The 22,379-nt window shown below is 51.8% G+C and overlaps 1 protein-coding gene across 11 annotated transcripts in view; it reads left to right on the forward strand.

Annotated features, from left to right (window-relative positions):
* The window catches only part of ZFYVE27 (zinc finger FYVE-type containing 27), a 106,475-nt gene that overhangs the window by 5,315 nt on the left and 78,781 nt on the right, over nt 1-22,379 (forward strand). For 4 of the 11 annotated variants that reach the window (XM_070469988.1, XM_070469986.1, XM_070469987.1 and 1 more), the window contains exons 3-12: nt 855-925; nt 2,666-2,852; nt 5,577-5,672; nt 6,789-6,901; nt 7,573-7,712; nt 8,291-8,362; nt 9,561-9,581; nt 9,733-9,877; nt 14,251-14,297; nt 14,590-14,671. In XM_070469988.1, coding sequence (XP_070326089.1) covers nt 855-925; nt 2,666-2,852; nt 5,577-5,672; nt 6,789-6,901; nt 7,573-7,712; nt 8,291-8,362; nt 9,561-9,581; nt 9,733-9,877; nt 14,251-14,297; nt 14,590-14,671 — 974 coding nt within the window. The other 7 variants (XM_020883492.2, XM_020883490.2, XM_020883494.2 and 4 more) reach the window with 7 other exon arrangements.

Genomic DNA, 22,379 nt, shown 5'->3' on the forward strand with positions numbered 1-22,379 from the left:
CACACCAGGCTTCCCTGTCCATCACCAACTCCCGGAGCTTGTTCAAACTCATGTCCATTGAGTCTGTGATGCCATCTAACCATCTCATCCTCTGTCTTCTCCTTTTCCTCCTGCCCCCAATCCCTCCCAGCATCAGGGTCTTTTCCAGTGAGTCAGCTCTTTCCATCAGGTGGCCAAAGGATTGGAGCTTCAGCTTCGGCATCAGTCCTTCCAATGAATATTCAGGACTGATTTCCTTTAGGATTGACTGGTTTGATCTCCTTGTAGTCCAAGGGACTCTCAAGAGTCTTCTCCAGCATCATAGTTCAAAAGCATCAATTCTTCAGCGCTCAGCCTTCTTTATGGTCCAACTCTCACATTCATACATGACTACTGGAAAAACCATAGGTTTGAGTAGGCCATCCTTTGTCAGCAAAGTAATGTCTCTGCTTTTTAATATGCTGTCCAGGTTTGTCATGGCTTTTCGTCCAAGGAGCAAGCGTCTTTTAATTTCATGGCTGCAGTCACCATCTCCAGTGATTTTGGAGCCCAAGAAAATAAAGTCTGTCACTGTTTTCATTGTTTCCCCATCTATTTGCCATGAAGTGATGGGCCTGGATGCCCTGATCTTAGTTTTTGAATGTTGAGTTTTAAGCCAGCTTTTTCACTCTCCTCTTTCACTTTCATCAAGAGGCTCTTTAGTTCTTCTTCACTTTCTGCCGTAAGGGTGGTGTCATCTGCGTATCTGAGGTTATTGATATTTCTCCCAGCAATCTTGATTCCAGCTTGTGCTTCATCCAGAATGGCATTTTGCATGATGTACTCTGCATATAAGTTAAATAAACAGGGTGACAATATACAGCCTTGTGTTGCAGGTGGCAGACGCCATTGTGTTCCTTGCTGACCTGCCTGGGCCTCAACATCTTGTTCCTCACCTTGAACGAGGGTAAGAACTGTTTCCAGGGCTTTTTGTGGATGAAGGTGGAGAGGAATTCTGAGAATCGGCCCTGTATGAGGGAGCCGCCTGTCCTGCTGTGGGGTCAGCCTCCCTCTGTGTCTGCTCAGTGTCGAGACACAGCCTCCTGAGGGACCCACTTGGGGCTGGAATCCCGACTGGGCCACTGGTATGACCTCAGAAGTTCTTTAACCTGCCTCTTAGGCCTAGTCATCCTTATCTCTGAATGGGGCTTCCCTGTGGCTCAAATAGTAAAGACTCTGCCTGCAGTGCACGAGACCCGGGTTCAGTCCCTTGGGAAGATCCCCTGGAGAAGGAAATGGCAACCCACTTCACTGTTCTTGCCTGGTGAATTTCATGAACAGAGGAGCCTGGCAGGCTACGGTCCGTGGGGTCAGAGTCAGACATGACTGAGTGACTAAATTTCGTTTTCTCTGAAGGGGGACAGTAGAAGTGCTTTCCTCAGAGGGTAGTTGTGAAGAACGAGATAATCTTTGTGTAACACTTAACACAGTTAAAATAAGCAGCCAGTAAATTATAACTATTACTATTGTTTCCTCTGGACTAAATACATTGACCTTTTCCCAGTTTGGTTTCCGGGGTCAGCTGAGGACATGACCTGGGGTGAAGGTACTGGGAAGGTGAACTGATGAGGCACTTTTGCCTGCTGGTTTTCTCTGGCTCAGCAAGTGATCCTGGTGGGGTCTGCCAGGCAGTCAACCGCAGTGACGCGTTTGTAGCATGCAACCTTTGAGGTCGGTGTGTGGACGTAGGTAGCTGGAGGGGTCCTGGGTAGTGATGTCTCCTGGGGACCTTTTATGAAAAGCCATGCTGTGACCCAGCCCTTTTGGTCAGAACTGGCAGATGGCTGCAGAAAAAACCAAGCCCCTCAAGGGAAATGAGTGAAGGGCCTAGGATAGAATGTCCTGAGGCGTTGGGTCCTATCTTCAAGCCTTTGTTCTATTGAATTCCCATTTCTCAAGTGTCTCCTTTGCTTCCTGTGGTTTCAGTGAGTTGAAAAATAAACTCATTTCACATAAGACCTCATCCTCTGTGTCTTGGTAGGACTCTTCTCTGCCTCGCTGAAACTCAGATATCCTTCCCAAGCTGTTAGATTTTTCTGAATATATTTCCACAGTAAATTAGTTCAGGTGACAGATATTTAATTACTTTGTACCCAGTGCTCTGTTAGTTTGCTTCCTTGTTAACATGGAAGAAGTTCCTTCCTTGGATTTTACTTTAGCCTCACCATTTCTCGATCCAAAGTGGTCAGTGGTGTCCTAAATGCCAATGGAAGGCTTCCAGTCAGCCGCCGTGACCCAAAGGTCAGAATATCAGACATCGGGAGCTCCCCGTGGCCAGACCCCAGGCACGAGCTACCTGCTGTGTGCTGTGTACTAGTAGAGGGGTTTTTAATATTTTTAAAAGGGTTTAGGGCTACGGCAGTGACCAGATGGGGAAAGTCCTAGCCCTCAGGGGCCTATATTCATGGAGAGGCCAAAAGCCATGCCTGTAGTCTGCCTTGTGGTGATAAGTTCTGTGAAGAAAACTAGAGCTGGGTTAAGAGTCTGGAGGGTGAGTGGGGAGATGCTGCTTCATACCAGGTGATCTGGGGCGGGCTCTTTTGGGCAGAGGCCTGGAGGAGGTGAGGGAGCGAGCACATGGACAGCTGGGTGGGTGGCGGCTCCTGGTACTGCCGCTCGCTCATCTGCAGTGTCGTTCCTCCCACAGGTGCCTGGTACTCCGTGGGTGCCCTGATGATTTCAGTGCCCGCCCTACTGGGCTACCTTCAGGAGGTTTGCCGGGCACGGCTGCCCGAGTCTGAGTTGATGAGGAGGAAGTACCACAGCGTGAGGCAGGAGGACCTGCAGAGAGTTCGCCTGTCTCGCCCCGAGGCCATAGCTGAGGTGAAGAGCTTGTGAGTATGGAAGGGGCCAGGGAGGTGAGGGATGGTGACAGTGCCCGCTGCCACCACACTGAGTGCTTGCTGGCCACCAGACATTGTCTAGGGTGAAACGAGGATGTCATTGCCTTTGGTCTCTGTCAGAGTTCCGGGAGGTGGCTACTATGATTGACCTCCATTGATGAAGGAGGAAAAAGGCAAGTGACTAAGCTGGGATGGGAATCCATATCTAGCTGATTCCACAGTTTAGGGTCTTGACTGAGCACATGCAAGCATGAGCCACTGTGTAGATTCAAATCCCAGCTCTTCCAGTGTGACTCTGGGCAAGTTCCTCAGGTTTATCATCTGTTAAATGAGATAAGTACAGGGTGTCTGGCACCCAACAAGTGTTCAGTTAAATATTAATCATCGTTACTACTCTGTGGAGGAACTTCCGAAATGTGACAGAGCTGGAGCTTCTGAGGAAGCACCTTCAGACTGTTGGAAAACAACAACTGTAACAGCTTCAGTGGCTCCCATGACATACAGCAGGGGTTCTCATCTCTTCCTGGGCAGCAGAGACATCCGTGGAGCTCCAAAAAAAAAAAAATTTTATAAACAAGTGGAGGGCTGGGTTCTTCTGAAGAAGTTCTGAGTCAGTTACCTGTGAGGGTGGGGGTGCTGCGTATCTGCAGTTTTTCAAAAACCTTTTTCCTTTGAAATGATTTTAAACTTACGGAAGAGTTCCAGGAATGGTGCAAAGAACTCTCATCTGCCCTTTTCCTGGATAGAACAGTTACTAACGTTTTGCCACATTGGCTTCATCTATCTCCCTACACTAAGACATAATTTTTTTCTTTCTGAACCATTTGAAAGTAAATTACAGACATCTTGTCTGTTTATCCCAAATACTTCAGTATATATTTTCTAAGAACAAGGACATTCTCTTCTATATCCACAGTCCTGTAATCAGATTTTGGGAATTTAACATTGATAACATTAGCATTAGTGCCATTATCTAATAATTGTTCATGATCAAATTTTGCCAGTGGTACTAATAAGGTCTTTTATATAAATTTCTCCTGATCTGGGCTCTAGTCCAGACTCTTAGGTGACATTTAGCTTTTAGTCTCCTGTGACCTGGAATAGTTCCTTAGTCTTTGTTTCTCATGACCTTGACATTTTAAAATATAACAAGTTTATTATTTTGTAGAACTTCCCTTCTCTTTCGGTAATTTGGTTCTTCATGATTGGATTCAGGTTTTGCATCTTTGGCAGAAATGTGACGTTGTCATTGTATCATATCAAGAGGTACATGATGTCATTGTCTGTTACAGGAGATACTAACTTTGATTACCTTGGTGAAAGTTTCTCCACTGTAAAGTGACTGTTTATTTTACCCTCTAGAGTTAGTAATCTGAATGGGGGTACTTTGAGACTTTGTTAAGCATCTTGTTCCTCATCAAAGCTTCACCCACTACATTGAAATCCACTGTTGGGTCTTATTTTCATGAATTTATTACTGTGATGGTTGCATGGTCATTATTACCTGACATTCAGTAAGAAAGAGCTTTTCCTTATTTTAATGGGTTATAATCCATTACTATGATTATTAATTTTGATCTTATTTTGTCCTCAGTTTGGGCGTCCCTGATAGCTCAATTGGTAAAGAATCCACCTGCAATGCAGGAGACCCTGGTTCGATTCCTGGGTCAGGAAGATCTGTTGGAGAAGGGATAGGCTACCCACTCCAGTATTCTTGGGCTTCCCTTGTGGTTCAGCTGGTGAAGAATCTGCCTGCAAAGCGGGAGGCCTGGGTTTGATCCCTGGGTTGGGAAGATCCCCTGGAGAAGGGAAAGGCTACCCATTCCAGTATTCTAGCTACGAGAATTCCATGGACTGTATAGTCTATGGGGTTGAAAAGAGTAGGACATGACTCAGCAACTTTCACTTTTTTATTTTATGATACGGTGGTAGTGGTGGTTTAGTTGCTAAGTCATGTCTGACTCTTGCGACCCCATGAACTGTAGCCTTCCAGACTCCTCTGTCCCTGGGATTCTCCAGTTAAGAATACTGGAGTGGGTTGCCGTTTCCTTCTGCAGGGGATCTTCCCAACCCAGGGATCGAACCTGGGTTTCCTGCGTTGCAGGCAGATTCTTTACCAACTGAGCTATGAGGGAAGCCCTATGATACAGTAGAATGTTCAAATTCATCTTCCACATTCTCTGCCTTGTTCTAGAATCAGCCATTTCTCCAAGGAGCCCTTCAGAAACCAGGATCTGGGTACTCATTGCACAAGCATGCTCTCTTCACTTTTGATGGGGGTTGAGGGGATCCATTTAAAAAAAAGTCTCCAGGTCAGTCTATCTGAAACCCTAGGTGGATACACATTGCTGTACATCCTGCCACCCACCTTCACGGCTCCAGTGCATCTGGGAGGTGGTACCCTGCTCCTCAGGTACTCTGCTTCTCATAGTATAGAGGAAAACGGCATCCTTGAAAAAGTTAATAACCGGCCCAACACCAACAGCTAGGAAGAGACTAAAGCAGGAACCTCAGCAAGTTTTCCAAGAAGGGGCCTGATATGTATGAAGTTTCCCGGAACTCTCTGACCCCTCCAAGGGGTTTGGCGGGACTGGCTGAACCTCGGTAGCTGTGCCTGCGAAGGCCTGGGCTCTGCTGCCCTGGAGCTCTGTTAGGCCGCACAGCGGGTGAGGCAGGGTACGCAGCTTGCATGAGCCCCCTGTGTTGTGTCTGCAGCTTGATCCAGCTGGAGGCCCTCCTGAGCCGCCTGTGCTGCACCTGCGAAGCTGCCTACCGCGTGCTGCACTGGGAGAACCCCACCGTGTCCTCACAGTGAGTGCCCCTCCGCCCCCACCACCCCTGCCCTGAGGGCCTCAGGCAAAGACAGCTGCCTTAAGAGGCCTCCTGTCGCCCTAGCTTAGGGGAAAAGAGCCCTCTAGGCTCTTGTGTGCAGACCAGCACGTAGGCTTGTGGGCTTTAATGCCCTGCTTTGGTTTGCCACCTTCTTTCTGCAGTATGCTGAAAATATTTTAATAATAGAAAAATAACTCGCCATGTAATCTCCCACCTTGGTATAGCAGCCGATCTCATGTTTGGATTGCCAGCTAGAGTTTGTCATAGGCACATGCTGTCTATATAGCTCAGAGACTCTTTTTTTTTTCCCCCCACTTATTGTACTATATAATTGGTTTTCCATGTTGCTACATAGCTTTTGGAATTACTTGTAATTCCACACCAATATAGATAGTGATTATACTGTAATTTATGAAATTATATATTATACATCCTGTTGTGTTTTTAGTCAGTTTCTACTTTTAATTACTAACCCTGTAGTGCACATTTTGTGGGTTTAACCTTAGTCTTTTGAAACTTTTTTTTCTTAAAATAAATGCTAGGATGGAACTATTGGATCAAGTGAAATGAGTGTTTTTGAGGCTCTTTGTGTGTGAATACTCATGACGACTAGTGCTTGTTTAGCCTTCTCCTGGTGCCAGACACTGTGCTCAGTGCTTTCCATGGTACTGGCTCACTCTTGGTAGTAGCTCTAAGAGGAAGGCTCTATTTTAGTCCTCATTTAACAAGAGAAGGAAGGGAACCGAGGGATTTGCACAAGACCACACAACAAGTGGCAGAGCCAGATTCAGATCCAAATCTGTCTTATTCCAGACTTCAGAGTCTAGATCCTGAAGAGTGATGTGTGTTAAACCCACTTCGGTGGCCCTATCCTCAGCCACCACTGCGGCCTCTGCATGTCAGTTGTGACCTGTTGGTGGTTGTAAATCCTTTCTCCTCACTTTGTGTTCCCCTTGTTTGATTAGCAGATCTTGTCAGCATATTAACTGTTCCCAAAGCTACTTCTTGCCTAGACTCCCCTGTGGGTATGCCCTAAACCGGTTTCCTTCTGATCTTATGAATTTCTGATCCTGTGGTTCCTCTCTATTGATCCAGGTTCTATGGGGCTCTTCTGGGCACGATTTGCATGCTGTATCTGCTGCCTCTGTGCTGGGTCCTTGCCCTTTTAAACAGCACACTCTTCCTGGGGAATGTGGAGTTCTTCCGAGGTAAGCCCAGGGGAACCCGGGCAGAGGTGGGGTCCAGGCTGATCTTGTGTTTGCTGTGCCTGCCACCAGGGGGCAGCACCACACCAGGGTCCTCCCTTGGAGAGGGAGGTGGGATCCACGGAGGCTGCTACTAGGGGTCCCTTTCCCTTCCCCAGGCAGCTGAATCCCTGCCCACGTGATATGGTGGCTTCTGGGAGACGAGGGAGGGATGTTTTCCCAGTGTTGCCACCCACCTCCAGGGTGCAGTCCCCAGGAATCACTGCCTCGTCTCTGTGTGATCCTAGAGTACCCCTCTGCCGTGTGGTTTCTGAAGCAGTAGGGCAGTCTGCTGAGGCCTTGCGTCGCAGATGCCTGGGCCTGTACATATGTTTGGGTGATTGCTATGCTTGTTTTCTTCCCTGTGGTTGGAAATTAATTATAGAAGCCATGATTTATCGGGCACTTACTGCATTTAATCTCTCTTTAACAATCTCCTGGGGTAGGTGTTGGTATATCTGTCTTGTTTATGAGGCTTAGGTTAGGTAACTTGTTCAGACTTAGGAGGGTGACTGTTTCCTGCAGCCGAGAGTGGCTACCAGAGGAGGCAGCCGGGTGCAGTGGTGGGTACCCCCAGAACACCACTCATTCCATCCTGTTTCTGCCTCCCGCCCCATTCTCCTTACCCTGGGCAGTGGTGTCTGAGTATAGGGCATCTCTGCAGCGGCGGATGAACCCCAAGCAGGAAGAGAGTGCCTTCGAGAGCCCGCCACCGTCAGATGCTGGGGGGAAGGGCGCTCTGGGGGACTGCACTCCGGCGCCCACGCCCACAGAGGTGAGCGCCCCTAACTGCCCGGGCAGAGGCTGGTGTGGGCAGGCTGCCTGGCCTCCCTGTTACCAGCCTGCTTATACTGTATAGCTGCTGGGCTGGCCTCCGCCTTCCCCGCCCCGCCTCCCCTGAAGTGCTTAATAGTAATAACTGTGGTAGCAAGAGCTGGGCTTTGTTGAGTGTTTACTCTGCTGTTCAAGTACTTTATAGACCCCTGAGGTGTAGGATATTCTGGGAATGAGATGATTCTCCTTGTAGAAGAGAAGGCTGAGGCACAAGATAGTTGTCCGAAGCCAGTGGGGTTGGGACTCAGACCGCGCCCTGTGGTTCCAGAGCTCCTGCTCTTAGCCACCATGTTCTCCAACCACTGTCGGTCCTTTCGTGGCCGTGGTCCCTCTCTCTGACCTGCTCGGGTGGAGACCGCTCTCTTTCCCCTGACTTCCTTCTTTCTGGCAGTTGTGCCATTTCCTCTGAGGCGTGAACTGCCGTTTTGAGAAACCTGGATGCTGGCTCTGTGGAGGTGGCCTCTCCCCCTGGGGGTAGGGCTGTCATTGCTCTGGCTGTTGAAGGTTCTCTCTTCCCAGGACCTCACGCCAGGCAGTGTGGAGGAGGCGGAGGAGGCTGAGCCTGACGAGGAGTTTAAAGATGCGATTGAGGTGGGTGGCCTTCCCCAGCACCCTCAACTGACCAGGTCAGAAGTTGGGTGGTCCTGGAGCCATGTGGCCTCTCACATTCCAAGTCTGGGTTTTTAGAGTTCTTTTATATCCAAGTGAAAAGGTAAAATGTGCCCTGCACTCAGACTCACTGGTTAAAAGGATGCCACCGAACCTCTGCCCGTCCTCTTGCTGACCTTGGCATCTGTCCTGGGTGCCCAGGGCGGGGGTGGCTCTGGAGGCCTCTGGGAAACGCCCCACTGGGGGAGGTGGGTCGTTTACTGCCTTGGCTGGAGACTGTGGGCTTGGCGCCTTTGATGTGGGGCAGGCAGAGTTGGAGGAGGGCATTGCCCCAGTCTCTGCCTGCTCTTCTGAAGGATGAGGTCCATCAGATGTCCCTTTGAGGGGTGAGAATGGGAGGTTGGAGAAGGCAGTTGCATGGCCAAGTGCTGGGTTGGAGAAAGTTCAACAGTCTGCCTAGTTTTAGGACAATGGTTCACACTGGTAGTTTGCAGAAGTGTTTTATTTGGCACGCAAAGCTTTAATTTTTTAGCCGATATTTAAAAATTGGAGAGACTATAGCAAAAACTCTGGATTTTTCAGTTTTTCTAAAAACTCAGCAGCTCTGGGAGCCCTGAGTCTGCAGCGGTCAGTGTAGCTGAGGAGGGACTGTCTCCTTCAGAGAAGTCACATAATCCCCACCGCCCACCAGTTCCTGTCATCCCCGGTCACTGAGTCCTGGTGGCATTTGCCATTCATTGTCATGTTTGCTCTATGGCTTTTGTTTTTTTAAATAGTAGGAATTCACTTCTTTTTGTGACTCTTGTAAAGTGGGGGATACAGGAAATGGAGGTCTTGGGAGTTTCCTCCAGGCCTATGGTTTTCACCCAGCTGGCTCTGCTGTTACAGTAGCCTCATCCACATGGGCGTCTCCATTTTCTACTGCTGAGATTTCTCCAAAACCTGAATGTACGACTGTGGACTCTTAAGTCGTGACTCTTGAGTATGCAGCTTCTCCCCAACTGATTGATGTTGGGATCCTTAATGGGGTCTCTGTTAACATCGCCCTTCAGTACGTGGTCAGAGTCAGTGTAGTAGCATTCCTGTGCTTCCTTTTGCTTGGGGGAACCCCTCCCGGCAGCTTCCTTCTTGCTATCTTCTCTCTGTTTTCTTTTCTTCTCCCTCGCACCTTGGGAGGCAGGAGACCCACTTGGTGGTGCTGGTAAGTAGGAGCCTTGGTGAGGTGGGCAGGGGCTGGGGGTTTGGGAAAGGGTGACTGAGCCGAGGTCGCCACGCCTCGCAGGGTTTGCCACGCACGCAGGTCCCAGAGCCCTGTCACAAAGGGACAGGACTGGAAGGAGCTGTTCCCGCAGGAGGATGACGAGGGGGCCCCGTGCCCAGCAGAGGACGAGCTGGTCCTGCAGGACAACGGCTTCCTGAGCAAGAACGAGGTGCTGCGCAGCAAGGTGTCTCGGCTCACCGAGCGGCTCCGCAAGCGGTACCCGACCAACAACTTGGGTACGGCTGGGGAGGGCGAGCGGGAGGCGTCCTGGCCGCGGGGCAGAGGTGCTGTGTTCTGAGGAGCAGCGCTGTGTCCATGGCACCCTAGGGGGGTAGCACAGGCACCTCAGGGCTGCGAGGGAGGGAGCATGGGTTCCTTCTCGAGTCTCTGTCCTCATTATTTCTTGTGGGAAGATGAGTTCAGTTCTGGAAGTGCTCCTCTGGGACCTGAGGCAGGTAGAGCCACAGCAGGCTGTGTACTGTGCTGGCTGAGTGAGGAGTCTGAGTGTCCAGGTAGACCCCAGTGCTGCCAGGTGACCTTAAGCAAATTATTTAACTTCCCCGTGCCTCAGTTTTCCTTCTGTAAAAGGGGACTGATGCTGAAGCTCCAATACTTTGGCCACCTGATGCAAAGAGCTGACTTATTAGGAAAGACCCTGATGCTGGAAGAGGTTGAAGGCAAAAGAAGGAGGCGGCAGAGAATGAGATGGTTTAATGGCATCACCGACTCAGTGGACATGAATGTTAGCAAACTCTGGGAGGTGGTGAAGGACGGGGAAGTCCGGCGTGCTGTAGTCCATGAGGTCTCAAAGAGTCGGATGCGACTGAGCAACTAAACAATGACAAAAGGGAATAGTACAAGTTCTTATCTCACAGGGTTGTTGTAGGTCTCAAAAGAGATAATGCTTATTAAGTGCTGGCACATTGCTGGCTGGTTCATAGCAAGTGCTTCATAAGGGGCACAGAGGCCCTGGTCTTTCCCTCAGGTGCCTAGGCACTTGTTTGGATCTTTCCAGTCCAGTTGGAAGCAAATGGAAGGAAACACTGTCTTCTGGGGATGAGAGAGCCCTGGCTTCCCTTCTCCCCAGCCAACTCCATAGGTTGCCCAGTCCTCATTATGCTGACTGTGGGGTGGGTCCAAGAATGTGACCTTGGAGAAAGGTGGACTTGACTGTCCTCACAGCTTGGAGGGGCTTCCCTGGTGGCTCAGGTGGTAAAGATCTTCCTGCAGTGCAGGAGACCCAGGTTTGATCCCTGGGTCAGGAGAGTCCCTTGGAGAAGGAAGTGGCAACCCACTCCAAGATTCTAGCCTGGGAAATCCTGTGGACAGAGGAGCCCAGAGGGCTCTGGTCCATGAAGTTGCGAAGAGTCAGACAGGACTGAGCTGACTAACAAGCTTGGAGGCCTGGCTCTGATCAGGAGAGCGGGAGCCAAGCCAGATGAAGTTATAACTGGAGCCTGGAGAAGAGAGACTCAGGGGTCTCCCTGGTCCTGAAGCAGAGCCTTGCTTCTGCCTGTTGTCAGCAGACAGGGAGAAGGATGGGCTGGCTGTGCCATGAGGTCTGGTGGGAGAGAGTTCTGAGAAGCCCCTGGGGTTTATTGTGAGGTGTTTGACCTGGGCGCTCCAGGGCTTGCCTTCCTGCTCCTGCAGTGACCAGGGCAGTTGTTTCCTGAGTGTTAGACATCCTGGGACACCCTGTTTCTTTCTGCTCTGTGAGTGCCTCCAGACATTCAAGACCCCTTGCTTTTATCTCTGCTGGTCGCTGACTGCTGCCGACTGCTCTCTGTCCAGTGTGCTTTGACATACACCATCTCACTTAGTCCTTGGAAGCAGCCAGGTTCCAAAAGTCCCAGATGTCATTAGGCCAGACTTAATGCTCTTTTTCTGGCAACCTGTACTTTTATATCTGTGAGTTTTAAATAAAGCCCCTTAGATGTTCCCACTTTATAGGTGAGGAACCTGAGGTTGGAAAGAGTGACTTGGCCAGAGTCTTCAGCCAGTACCCGGTTGAGTTGTAACTCAGATTCACCTTATCTGGTCTCACTCCCTCATTCTTTCTAGCTCACCTTCTTCCCTTTCCCTGGTGTCTGAAGTGCCCCGGTTTTATGCCTATCCCATTTCTGTATTTGGCTTTTGGTTCAGATAATCCCTACCGAGATGGGTGAAGGCTTGTCAGGTTCCCCCGAGGATGGCGAAGGCAGAAGACAATTATTCTCCTAAGCCCCCCTTAGCCCTCCGCTCTCAGGACTGCTTGCTGTCCCTCCCTTGATGTATCGTCGGGCTCTTGGCTGTGAGGGCAGGTATAGCAGCTTTGTTCTGGGGTCTGCATCCTGAAGGGCTGGGTGAGTGAGCTGCTCTGGGGGCTGTTCTGTTTTGGCTGCCAGTGGATGGTGGGGGATCCATGGGGGTAGTGAGGGCAGGCTGCTCATGAGCCTCTCCATGGCCTCCAAGTTGGGGAGTCCTACTGGGAAGAGCCCCCTCTGTCCTGGAGGCTCTGTGACTGTCGCCCTGGCAGTGGTCTCAGGCTCGTCTCTGCTCTCTCTGCCCCTGGGGCATCCTCACATGATGAACCAGGACCTCTGCTGAAAACAGGCAGGAAGAGTCGGTAGGTCTTGGCAAGGAATAGGGGTTCTCTCCTCCACATGCTTGCCTGAGCCAGTGTCAGCATGCAGAACCGGCCCTGGCCCCGGCCCCGCGTGGTGCGTGGCTGTTCTGTTAGCCCGCGTGACTGCCTTGGGGTGCTTGGCGCTGGTACTCCTTACAGTTGAGAGGGGCCAGAGTGTCAGTCTCTGACCCAGCTCTTTCCCCTGGCGCATGCTGCTTGCTGAGGAGGAGAGGCGGAGGTGGGCTGCCTTTCTCTGATTTTTAGTGCTGGGGGCAGAGTCCCAGAGCAGCCTGTTTCCTGGGGTGGGACCACCCGCCGGCGATGCGCTATGCTCTCCTGTCTCCTCTGCTCTGCCTGGGTCGTGAGCTGACTCACAGCAACAGCATCTCCCTTACACTCACTGGTGTCAGGTTTCTCCCTGCTCTAGCTGGGTCCCCTGTCCTCCAATGCAGGCTGTGTGTCCCCCTTTAGTGAGAGCTGTGGGGGACTCTGGCTGGACAGAGGGAGGGACCACATCTCTTTGGGCCTTTGTGTGAAGGTGAGGCCTGGTGCTCTGTACCTGGCCAGACAGGTGGTCCTGGAGGCCCGGCCATGTACCCTGAACCTAGTAATTGGCTCTGATCGGATCATAGGAGGCCTTCAGGCCCCAAGTTGTTGAAATGTCCTTCAGTAGTCTTGTCCCCTCCTGGGTTTTTCCAGGACCCAGCCCAGCTTCCTTCCCTCCCACAACCTTTGGCTGGGCTCTCTGGTCCCCTGTTGTAAGCACCCTCCTGCTTCGTGTGGACCCCGGCCTTTTCTCCCCTGGCTCAGTGACCCCCATCTGCATGGAGATTTCTGCACTGAACTGTGGTCAGTATTTCTGGCAGCAGCCCTTGGGACTTCCTTGTTCTCATTAGCTTCTGCTTCAGGAGCTTGTTGGAAGTCATAAGGGCCCAGCGTGGCCTTTCCTCTCCTCCATCCTTTTGGGTTTTTTCTTTCAGCTGCATGTATGCCCTTCATCAGGCTGTGTCATTGTCGCAGCCTACCTTTCCTTTAATTTTCCTGCAAGCATGGGTGGGTAGCAAGCACAGCTTCTGTTAAGTCCCTTTGCCTTGATGTAGTTTCTCAAAGAATGATCGGGGGAATTCCCTTATGGTCCAGTGGTTAGGACTCCACACTTCCATTGCAGGGACACGGGTTCAATTCCTGAACAGGGAACTAGGATCCTGCATACTCTGTGATGTGGCCAAGAAAGGGGAAAAGAAAAAAGAATGATCAGTCCTCTCTTCCCCATCTTCATCTCTTCTTGCCACCCCTGTTGCCTCCTCCCAGTTATTTTCTAAGCTGCTGTTGCTTCTTCTGCAACCTGGTCTGAACCCTTGTGGTCCTGTTGTATCTGGTAGCTTAGGCAGGATCTCTTCCCCTGGCGGTATCCATCCTGGCCTGCCCACCACACACATGCCTGCACCTCTTGCCCTGCAAGGCTTCTTGGTTGGCACCTGGTTCTGAACTTCACCTCTTGCCCTGCAAGTCTTCTTGGTTGGCACTTGGTTCTGAACTGTCCTGGAATCTTCAGATGACAGGAAGCAGGAGTCTGGTGTTCAGGAGGTGTTTCTCCCTCTAGCTATGGGCAGAGTGTTTGTAAGAAGATACTTTGGAAGGGGTCGTGTCAGGCAGGTTTCATCTGAGATCATCGGAATGAAGCCTGTTGTCAGGTCCCTCCCAGCTTGGTGTCATTTCAGGGGGAGGTTCTGCTGGATGCCCTTCTATTTGGGCTGGACCTGCAGGTGGGCGTGGAGATCTCTAAACCCCGGTGGGAGCAGGAGCGGCAGCTGTGTGTAGTCTGGGACATCGGTTTTTCCTTCGTGGTTTGAACCTCTCCTTCTGGCTGTGGACTTTGCCCTGCCAGCCAAGGGGCTGGGCTGGGCTGGCGCCCTTAGTGTCCCCATGTAGAAGACCCAGGAGCAGGTGAGAGTTGAGATGTCTGGGCTGGGTCAGAGCTGAGCTGCTGCCTCTGTTTCTCAGGGAGCTGTACGGGCTGCTCGGCAACCTTCTCAGTGCTGAAGAAGAGGGTAAGTCTCCTCGAGGGTGCGTTTGCTGGGGACTTGGGACGAGATGTAGGGGCGTAGTGCCACGTCACAGGTGAAGTCTGACTCCCTGGGCCACGTTAGGCCTGGGGTCTGGTTGGATGGTTCCTCGAAGGAGCAGGTCTGCCCTCCCTTGTGTCCACGCCTTCACCAGCCTTCCCGTGGGATGTCCCTTCTGGTCTCAGTCCTGCCCTGCTCAGGCACTGCCCCACTCGTACGGTTGTTCCCAGTGCCCCGGGGGTGGCGATCGGAGACTGACCTTGGCTCTCATCCGCAGCGGAACTGCAGTAACTGTGGAAACAGCTTCTGCTCTCGGTGCTGCTCCTTCAAGGTGCCCAGGTCCTCCATGGGGGCCACAGGTGAGTGGCGCAGGCTGGGCTCGGGGTCCGCCTCCCTCTTCTAAGAGGGGTGCTGCATGTGGGAAGGAGCCAGGGCCAGTGAGAGGTCCAGGGAGCTCGGGGTGTCCTCCATCTCCCATTAAGGAAGGAAAAATGGAAATATTTGCTGCATGGACAAGAGCATATATATATATGATGTATCTGAATTATGAAGTCCAGTAGTGAATACCAGTGACCACTTCACTGCAGTTAGAAGATAAAGCGTGGGCAGTCTCACCTGGCTCCCCAGCTCCACGCCTGCCTTCCCCAGGGAGACCACCATCCTCAGTCTTAGTATCTTTTTCATTGCCTTGGTAATGTTTTTAATAAAATAAAAAGCATAATTTCTTTTCCTTCAGTAAAAGCCATACATACTCATTGTAAACAAAACAAAAAACCAAAGAAAGGAAGATATTTCTAATCTCTCTCAGAAAGAATTATTAGGCGAGGACCCATCTGGGTCATTAATGCCATCACACATAGGATAAATTCATATGCATGTGCTTAAAAAAGAGGGAGCATGTATTACAGACTGCTTTGTAATATGTTGCAATGTTAAATTGAGTCTCTTTATTTTTTCATTCTGGTCATGCTAGTTACATATGCTTATTCTAGAAGATTTGGAAATTACTATACAGAAGAAGAAGGAAGAGAAAAATAATCTTGTAATCTTACCACCCAGAGATAATAACCACTGTTAAAACATTTTGGAAAATTTTCTCCTGGTATTTTATTTTAAAAAGCATTTTAAAAGTTATTCTTTTGGTGCCAAAATAATGTCTAATGCATAGAACATCTGGGAGAGGCTTGCTGTTGGCATGGTCACTCCTGGAACCCCCAGGTCCCGTGGAAAGAGAAGTCTCTGAGGGCAAGTGCGTGAGCTGGGACAGTGAGCTTGTAGGCTGGGGGAGGGTGGTCTGTGTGGGGCTTGGGGTGGGGTGGGGTGGGGTGGGATGGGGAGGTGGTTCCAGTTGGAGGGGCAATGAGCCAGAGGGCATGAGGAAGCATCTCACCAAGTTCTTCCTCCTTTTCAGCCCCTGAAGCCCAGAGAGAGACTGTGTTTGTGTGTGCCTCGTGTAACCAGACCTTGAGCAAGTGAGAAGAAGGGCCAGGGTCCATGAGGCCGCCTGTCTCCGGGGCCAACAGTAGACCCTACTCTCCCCACCCTTAGCCTTGGGCAGATGTGGTCTGAATGCTAGGTAGGCTTCCCCTCCCTGCCCCCACTGTCTGCATCCGGGTTCTGGAGCCATCCTCCACTCCTGCGGATGGCCAGTAGTGGTTGCTCCCCAACCAGGACTGGCATGTTTGCCCTGCTCTGTTCTGGGTGTTAGGGAACTCAGGACTGGGCGGGAAATAGAAATTAGAGGGCAGCAGTGAGCCAGGCCTGGTCTGGACTGGTCTTCTGGGCATCCCTGCATGCCTGGGAGTTCTCTGAGGCCGGAGGTCAGAGATTAGGAAAAGCGATTCTTCCCCCGCTGGGTACTGGGCCAGGCCCTTGCCCTCCCAGAGCCTGCAGAAGGACTTGCACCGTGTCCCAGTTCTACTATTCGAGTGTTCCTGCAGGCGTCAGGAGCTCATTTCCCCGCCAGAGGGCATGGCCAGGGCTATCAAGACCAAAAGTACTTCTAGAAACAGGGTCAAAGTTCCCAGATTCTCTCAGAGGAGGGCCTGGCAGAACCCTTCAGTATTAAGCAGAGCAAAACACGGGGAGCCTCAGCAGCTCAGAGGGCCTCAGCCCCACCTCGCAGAGACCTTGTCTTACAGACTGTCAGCCCACATGTTATCCTAGTGTTTTCAGCTCTGCCGGGTAGACGCTGGGCGCTCAGTCACTCCTGCTGTCCATGTTCAGAGCCTTGGCCACCTCCTCTGGCCTAGAGCTACAGCTTCCCTCACTGGCCCTTTGTCCCATGGAGTGAATGTGAGGTCAGATGAACTCAGCAGAGATCCTGAAGCTCTTGACCTCTGTGGGCCTGGGAAGTGTGGGGTCTCGCTAGGCTGGTCTCAGATTCCAGGGCTGATCTCCAGCAGGACGGCCTCAGTTATGGGATAAGGCCACCTGGGGTGCCCATCCTGTCTGCAACAGTTTTGTGTTCACCCTGGACTCTTAAGGGCTCAGTGTCTCTCCCTAAGCCATGAGCGGGCTCAGGCACCCCTTCCTTCCCCAGGAGCTTCCCTGCCTTTTTGAAATATTTATTTATTTATTGCATGATTCCTGGGAACATGGGGCACAGGAAATGGGATCAGGAGGATGGGGGCCCTCTTCTGCCCTGGGGGCCAGGGTGCTCCCCTGGACTCATGGGATGCCTGGGACTCAGAGCCTGGGAGGTGGAGGCGTTTCTGTACTCTCAGCTGGGACGTGAGGAGGCAGGCTGGGAGTCAGGGCTCATCCTAGGCCAGCTTTCTTTCCCGGCCAGCCAGTCTAGGAGCCAGGGGCCTGCCCCAGGCCCAGAGGGGCAAGTCCCTGAGGAACCAGGCAGGCCTTGGTAGACCCCCTTCCTCAAGCTCCTTGGTCCTGTTGAGTTAAGTGCTCATGCTTTATTTACACTGGAGAGGAACTACAAGGATGTCTTTGTATATGGAGAATTGTCAATAAAAAGGCCTCAAGCTTCCTATGTTTTCGTTCTGGTCCTTGCCTTTCCCCTCTCCTTGAGGCTGGAGAGCCAGGTTCCCCCCAGTGCAGGCCAGGTTTGCAGGCCTGGGCTGTGTCTTCAGGACGGGGCGGAGGGGCCATGGAGGCTGAGGTCGTGTGTGAGCTGGGGTTGGAGGAAAGCTGTGCCTTGCGCAGGAGGCACTCAGCGAAGATGCCTGTCGGATTGACTTGAGGTGCCGTCTTGTGACCACATTGTGAGGGCCAGGGCTTGGGGTTAGGACCAGAACTTGGTAAATGCTAAGCCACGCAGGCTTTAGAATGGAAAGATTTTAGCTAATCCCTCTGAGAAAGCAGGAAAGGATCAACTCCGGGGGAGGCTGAGAACCAGCCGGAAAGAGGATTGGCTGTGAGATGGGAAATGGGAGCTGTGCTCTGGGGGTAGGGGGTGGGGGGGTGTTTGTTTGCTGGGCACCAGGCACTGTGAGAGGCGCTTCATACACATTATTTCATTTAATCCTCAAGATAGCCCTATGAGGTAGGTTCTGTTTTTCTTCCCATTTTACAGGGAAAGAAATTGAGGCCCAGGGAAGTTAAGTAGTGGCTGCAAAAGGTTTGGCATGGAGTCTTGCGAGTGGTGTCTTCCAGACCGTAGGCCTGAGGCAGTAAAGTGGGGGCAGAGAGACTCTGCCTTGGGGTCGAGGTCAGGTTTCAGCCACATCCTCATGACCCCATGCACGTGCACCTTGGACTGCGATGCTTGGGGAGTCCTTGCACTGAGGCCTTGGTCTGGGACCTCCCCCTAGTGTGAGAGAGCCCCAGCAGCTCCCAAGGAGCCCCAGGAGGCAGGGAAGCAGCTGGAACCTTGCTCTGGCAGTTTTGACAGAAGAGCATGTTCACAGTACTTAGTACCAAAGTGGCTTCAGCAGCTTGGTAGTCCAGAGGAAATGCGGGAGGAGTGGAAAATAGGGTCTTTGAGCAAAAGAGCACAGGCCCGGGAAGGAAGTTCTTCTCATGGAGAGTGTGTGTCCCGGTTGGTCACTTGGAGGGAGGCTCAGAGTTAATCCAGTCCAGCCCCTCACTGCGGGAGCCACACTACATCCACGTGAAGATGCAGTTCCCCACCACATTGGAAGATGAAGCCAGAGGGGCTTTCCTCAGAGCCGGAGCAGTGTGCACTAGCCAGGGAGCATCCCAGTGGCAGTAAAGGCAGGTGCTATGAGGGGCCAGCTCCACACTTGGCCCTATTCTACATGGACGGCACCAACGCTGGAGTGAGTTGCTACAGGGGGAGGCTTGCCCCCAAGCCTGTCTGTGCTGCTTTACTCATCTGTAAAGTGGGTGGAGAGTGGTCTCTTATCTCATATGGTTGCTGTGAGGATTAAATAAGACAGTCCACTTTAGCTGGGAAGTTAGGTGCCTGGCACATAGTAAATGCTCAGTAAATGCTAGCTTATTTCTCTCTTCCTGGCAGTCTTCAGGAATAGCAAAACAACTCTGCCCCGCATGGCTTAGAACAGCGATTTTTTTTTTTAAACCAGAGAATAATTATAGATTATTATTCAGGAAAGAATGAGGCCAGACTGTAGTTTGAAAAAGCAGAGTCAATATTTTATGTTGGGAAAATGAAAACAATGTCTAATGTTGGTGGAATACAGACTATAGCTTGAAGAGCTTTCAGGACGTAGGATTCAGGGGCGTGAGAAACAAGGTTTTCATCATCTGGGTTCAGTGAAGAAGGAAGGGTACCTTGTCCCCTTGAGGTGCATGTGAGGGCCTCAGAGCAGGCCAGCAATGGACAGCGTTAGAGTGCAGGTACCACTGGGAAGTGGAGAATGGAGCCCTGGAGGGTTTTACGAGGAGTAGGTGGTGCCTTCCAGCTCTCTGGGGTCTACAGCATAGAGGGCACCGAAGGCGGTATAGCCTAAAGGGCAGGTTGTCCATTGTAGAATTGGATGCCTGGTGTTAAAGATGCCTTTCGGTTTGTTCTCGAGGACCCAGTGAGGGGACGGGAGCCAGGTCTAGGACGGCCCCGGGGCCTGCCGGGTAGACCTCGGTGGACAGCCAGCTCCCACAGCCTGACTTGGGTTGAGGGTTCTGTCCATCATTTTTTGTGGACTGTTCTTGGTGGGGAGCAGTCTCCAGTGATCCTTGGCAGACCTTGAACTGGCCCTGGTTTCTGGGGTCTTCCGAATTTGTGGTCGTTGGTCACTTAGCCCTCAGAGTTGAAGCCAAGAGAAGCACCAGTATCATCTCTTTGTCTCCATGGAACCTTCGAGGCATCAAGGGGCCCTGGCTCCAGCATCTCTCCTGCAGCTGGTGGCTTTAAGATCATAGTACCTGTGTTTATTGAGCACGCGTAGTGGGCAGTATGCTGAGTGTGTCATCTCATTTAAACCTCACGAGAGTCCCCAAAGCTAGGTTCTGTTATTAACTTAACCAATGAGTAAGTGGAGTTGAGTTACCTGCCCAAGGTCACATAGCTAGTAAACCATGGAGCCCTCGTGGGAACTGTGTCACAGGTGCTTCTGGGCACCAGAGAAAAACTGGGTCACCATAACAGTCCTGGTTGTCACCTACCCTCTGTTCTTCCTTGCCCCCACAAACTCCAGGAGTTTTTGAGGTGCTGAGCTGATGGAAGGGGCCTGCCCACCACCAGCCCTAGTGAAGTGGGCTCAGCCTCCAGGGGAACAGAGGCAGTCTTGTGGCAGGAGTTCCCCCAGCTCCCAGCACTGCCCCACCTCCCTGGCTGAGTCTTTTTCAACACCCAGAGCAGCACATTCCATTCTCGGGCACAGCTGGGGGCTGGGGATTCCAGGTCCCCCTGGCCCCAGCAGAGCCTGCTGTCTGAGCTGGGACACTGGGTCCCAGCCACACACATTCCAGCAACAACCACCCCCCACATTGAATTTCCCAAGGAGTGAACTTTAGCCAGGATTACAGCCAACTGAACACTTGTGGGATGTGAGCTTCCTTTGTGGGACCCAAGAGGCTGGATGCTGACGGGTTGAGAGGGGAGGAGGAGTGAGGGGGGGTGTTCAAGACTGGCCTCTCTGCTGCTCTTAGCACCCTTGGAGTGGGATCTGAGCAGGGGCCCCCCAAAATCTTCCTGTGAGGTAGGGTAACAGAAGCACAGCTGCTTCCACACCGATCCCGCCCCCCTGTCTTCAGCTTTGCCCCCTGTAGGCAGTAGTCCCCAGGGTTAAGAGCGTGGGGGTCAAATCCTCACTACACTGCTAAGTACAGCTGTGTGTCCTTCAATAAGTTCATTAACTTCTCTGAACCTCAGCCTCCTCATCATTAAAATTGTTGTTTAGTTGCTAAGTCGCGTCCGACTCTTTTGTGACCCTGTGGACTGTAGCCTGCCAGGCTCCTCTGTCCATGGGGTTTCCCAGACAATACTGGAGTGGGTTGCCGTTTCTTCCTCCAGGGGATCTTCCCGACCCAAGGATCGAACCCAGGTCTCCTGGGTTGCAAGTGGGTCCTTTACCACTGGGCCACCTCATCATTAGTGTGGGGATGGGGAATTCCCTGGCAGTCCAGTGGTTAGGGTCTGCACTTTCCCACCACAGGAGGCACAAGTCCAGTGCCTGGTCAAGGAACTGAAGATTCTGCATGCTGCTCGGTGCAGCCAAATTAAACAATTAATTAAAAAATAACAAATGGGGATAATAATAGTACCTACACTGGGATGTTTAAGAAAGAATGCCAAAGTACTTGGTTATTTATATATTAATGTGCTTGATATACTGAGGGCTAGTGTAGTATTTATTATATGTCTTCTCTCCTCTACTGCCCTACATACCCAGGTATGTATTTTCTGATATGAAACCCCAAATGTAGACTCTCTCCCCCTTCTAGAAGTAACAATTACGGCCTTTAGATGTTCCTGCCTTCCCTGCCAGAAGCATTTCTTAGTTGGTTAACAAATCAATTAGGAATTTAATAAGCACTTATTTTGCGCAAGCACTGTGCTAGGTCAAGACCTTTGGTTAATAAAAATACTAATGACTATTTAATGAACATTTCTAAATGGCTGGGCCCTGTTTCCAGGTATTTTTTCATGCATTTCTCCACTTAACGCTCGGCCAGCCTGTGAAGTAGACATGATTACTCCGTTTTCCGGCTGGGTGCTGGTCCCAGTGGCACATGGTCCTGAGGTCACAGCATCGGAACCCAGAGCTGGGCTCTGCTGGCTTTCTCGCCCAATCCTGAGTGTTGGAGACCTTCCCCAGATCCCTTCTGTTCGCTATCAGAATGCTCATTTTGTCCTCAACTGAAACACTTTGACTTCCTTGCTCCCTTGCAACTGGGGCTGGCCATGTGACTTGAGTGTTGGCTGGTGAGCGAGAAGTGGAAATCTACCAGGTGGGACTTGTTGGGAAATTACTGTTTTCCTGATCAAAAGAGCCAGAGGCAGCTGACGGGCAGCTTTTGCTCTTAGCCCTTCCCTGCCTTGCTCCCTGGAATGTGGCTGAGAAGTTGGGAGGAGGAGGCACCACCCCCAGGCAGAGCAGGAAGACAGAACGAGCCTAGGACGTGGACCTCCCAGCTCCAGACCCCCTTGCATGGGGGAGCCCCGCTGTCTCGGGGGGTTTCTGCTCCCCACAGTCACCGACACGCAGTGCAGATGCCCGTGGGGCAGCCCCCGCCGCCTGTCTCAGGCTGGCCAGGAGGGAGTGTTCTGTGGCTGGACAGGATGAGCAAGGGCTCAGGCCTTGCTGGGCCTCTTGGGTGTCTGGCCCCAGGGAAGAGAGTCCTGGGGGCTCTGACAGCAGGTGTTGGGGACAGAGGTGAGGTGCAGAGCGGGGCCTGCTGCCTTTGCAGGGGTGAGTGAGGCGCGCCTTGCCGGGGCCTCCCGGGATGGGCTCGGGGAGCCCCTCCCCGCCCGCTCCCTCTCTCGGGCTGCCAGCACCTGACAGAGGTCAGTATTGTGCTCTGGCCAGAGGCAGCCCGAGCCCTGTGTATTCAGTGGAAAAATAATTCCTGGTCCTGGTTGACCATAGAAGTGTCCATAAATATTTGGTCGGGGTAGGAGGCTGGGAGACAAGGGGTGGATTCAGGGAGCCAGGTGGGCTGGGCAGGCTTTGGGTGAGGGTGGGT

Source organism: Odocoileus virginianus, chromosome 7 (assembly GCF_023699985.2).
Source record: "Odocoileus virginianus isolate 20LAN1187 ecotype Illinois chromosome 7, Ovbor_1.2, whole genome shotgun sequence".
In the NCBI taxonomy this organism is placed as follows: Eukaryota; Metazoa; Chordata; class Mammalia; order Artiodactyla; family Cervidae; genus Odocoileus; species Odocoileus virginianus.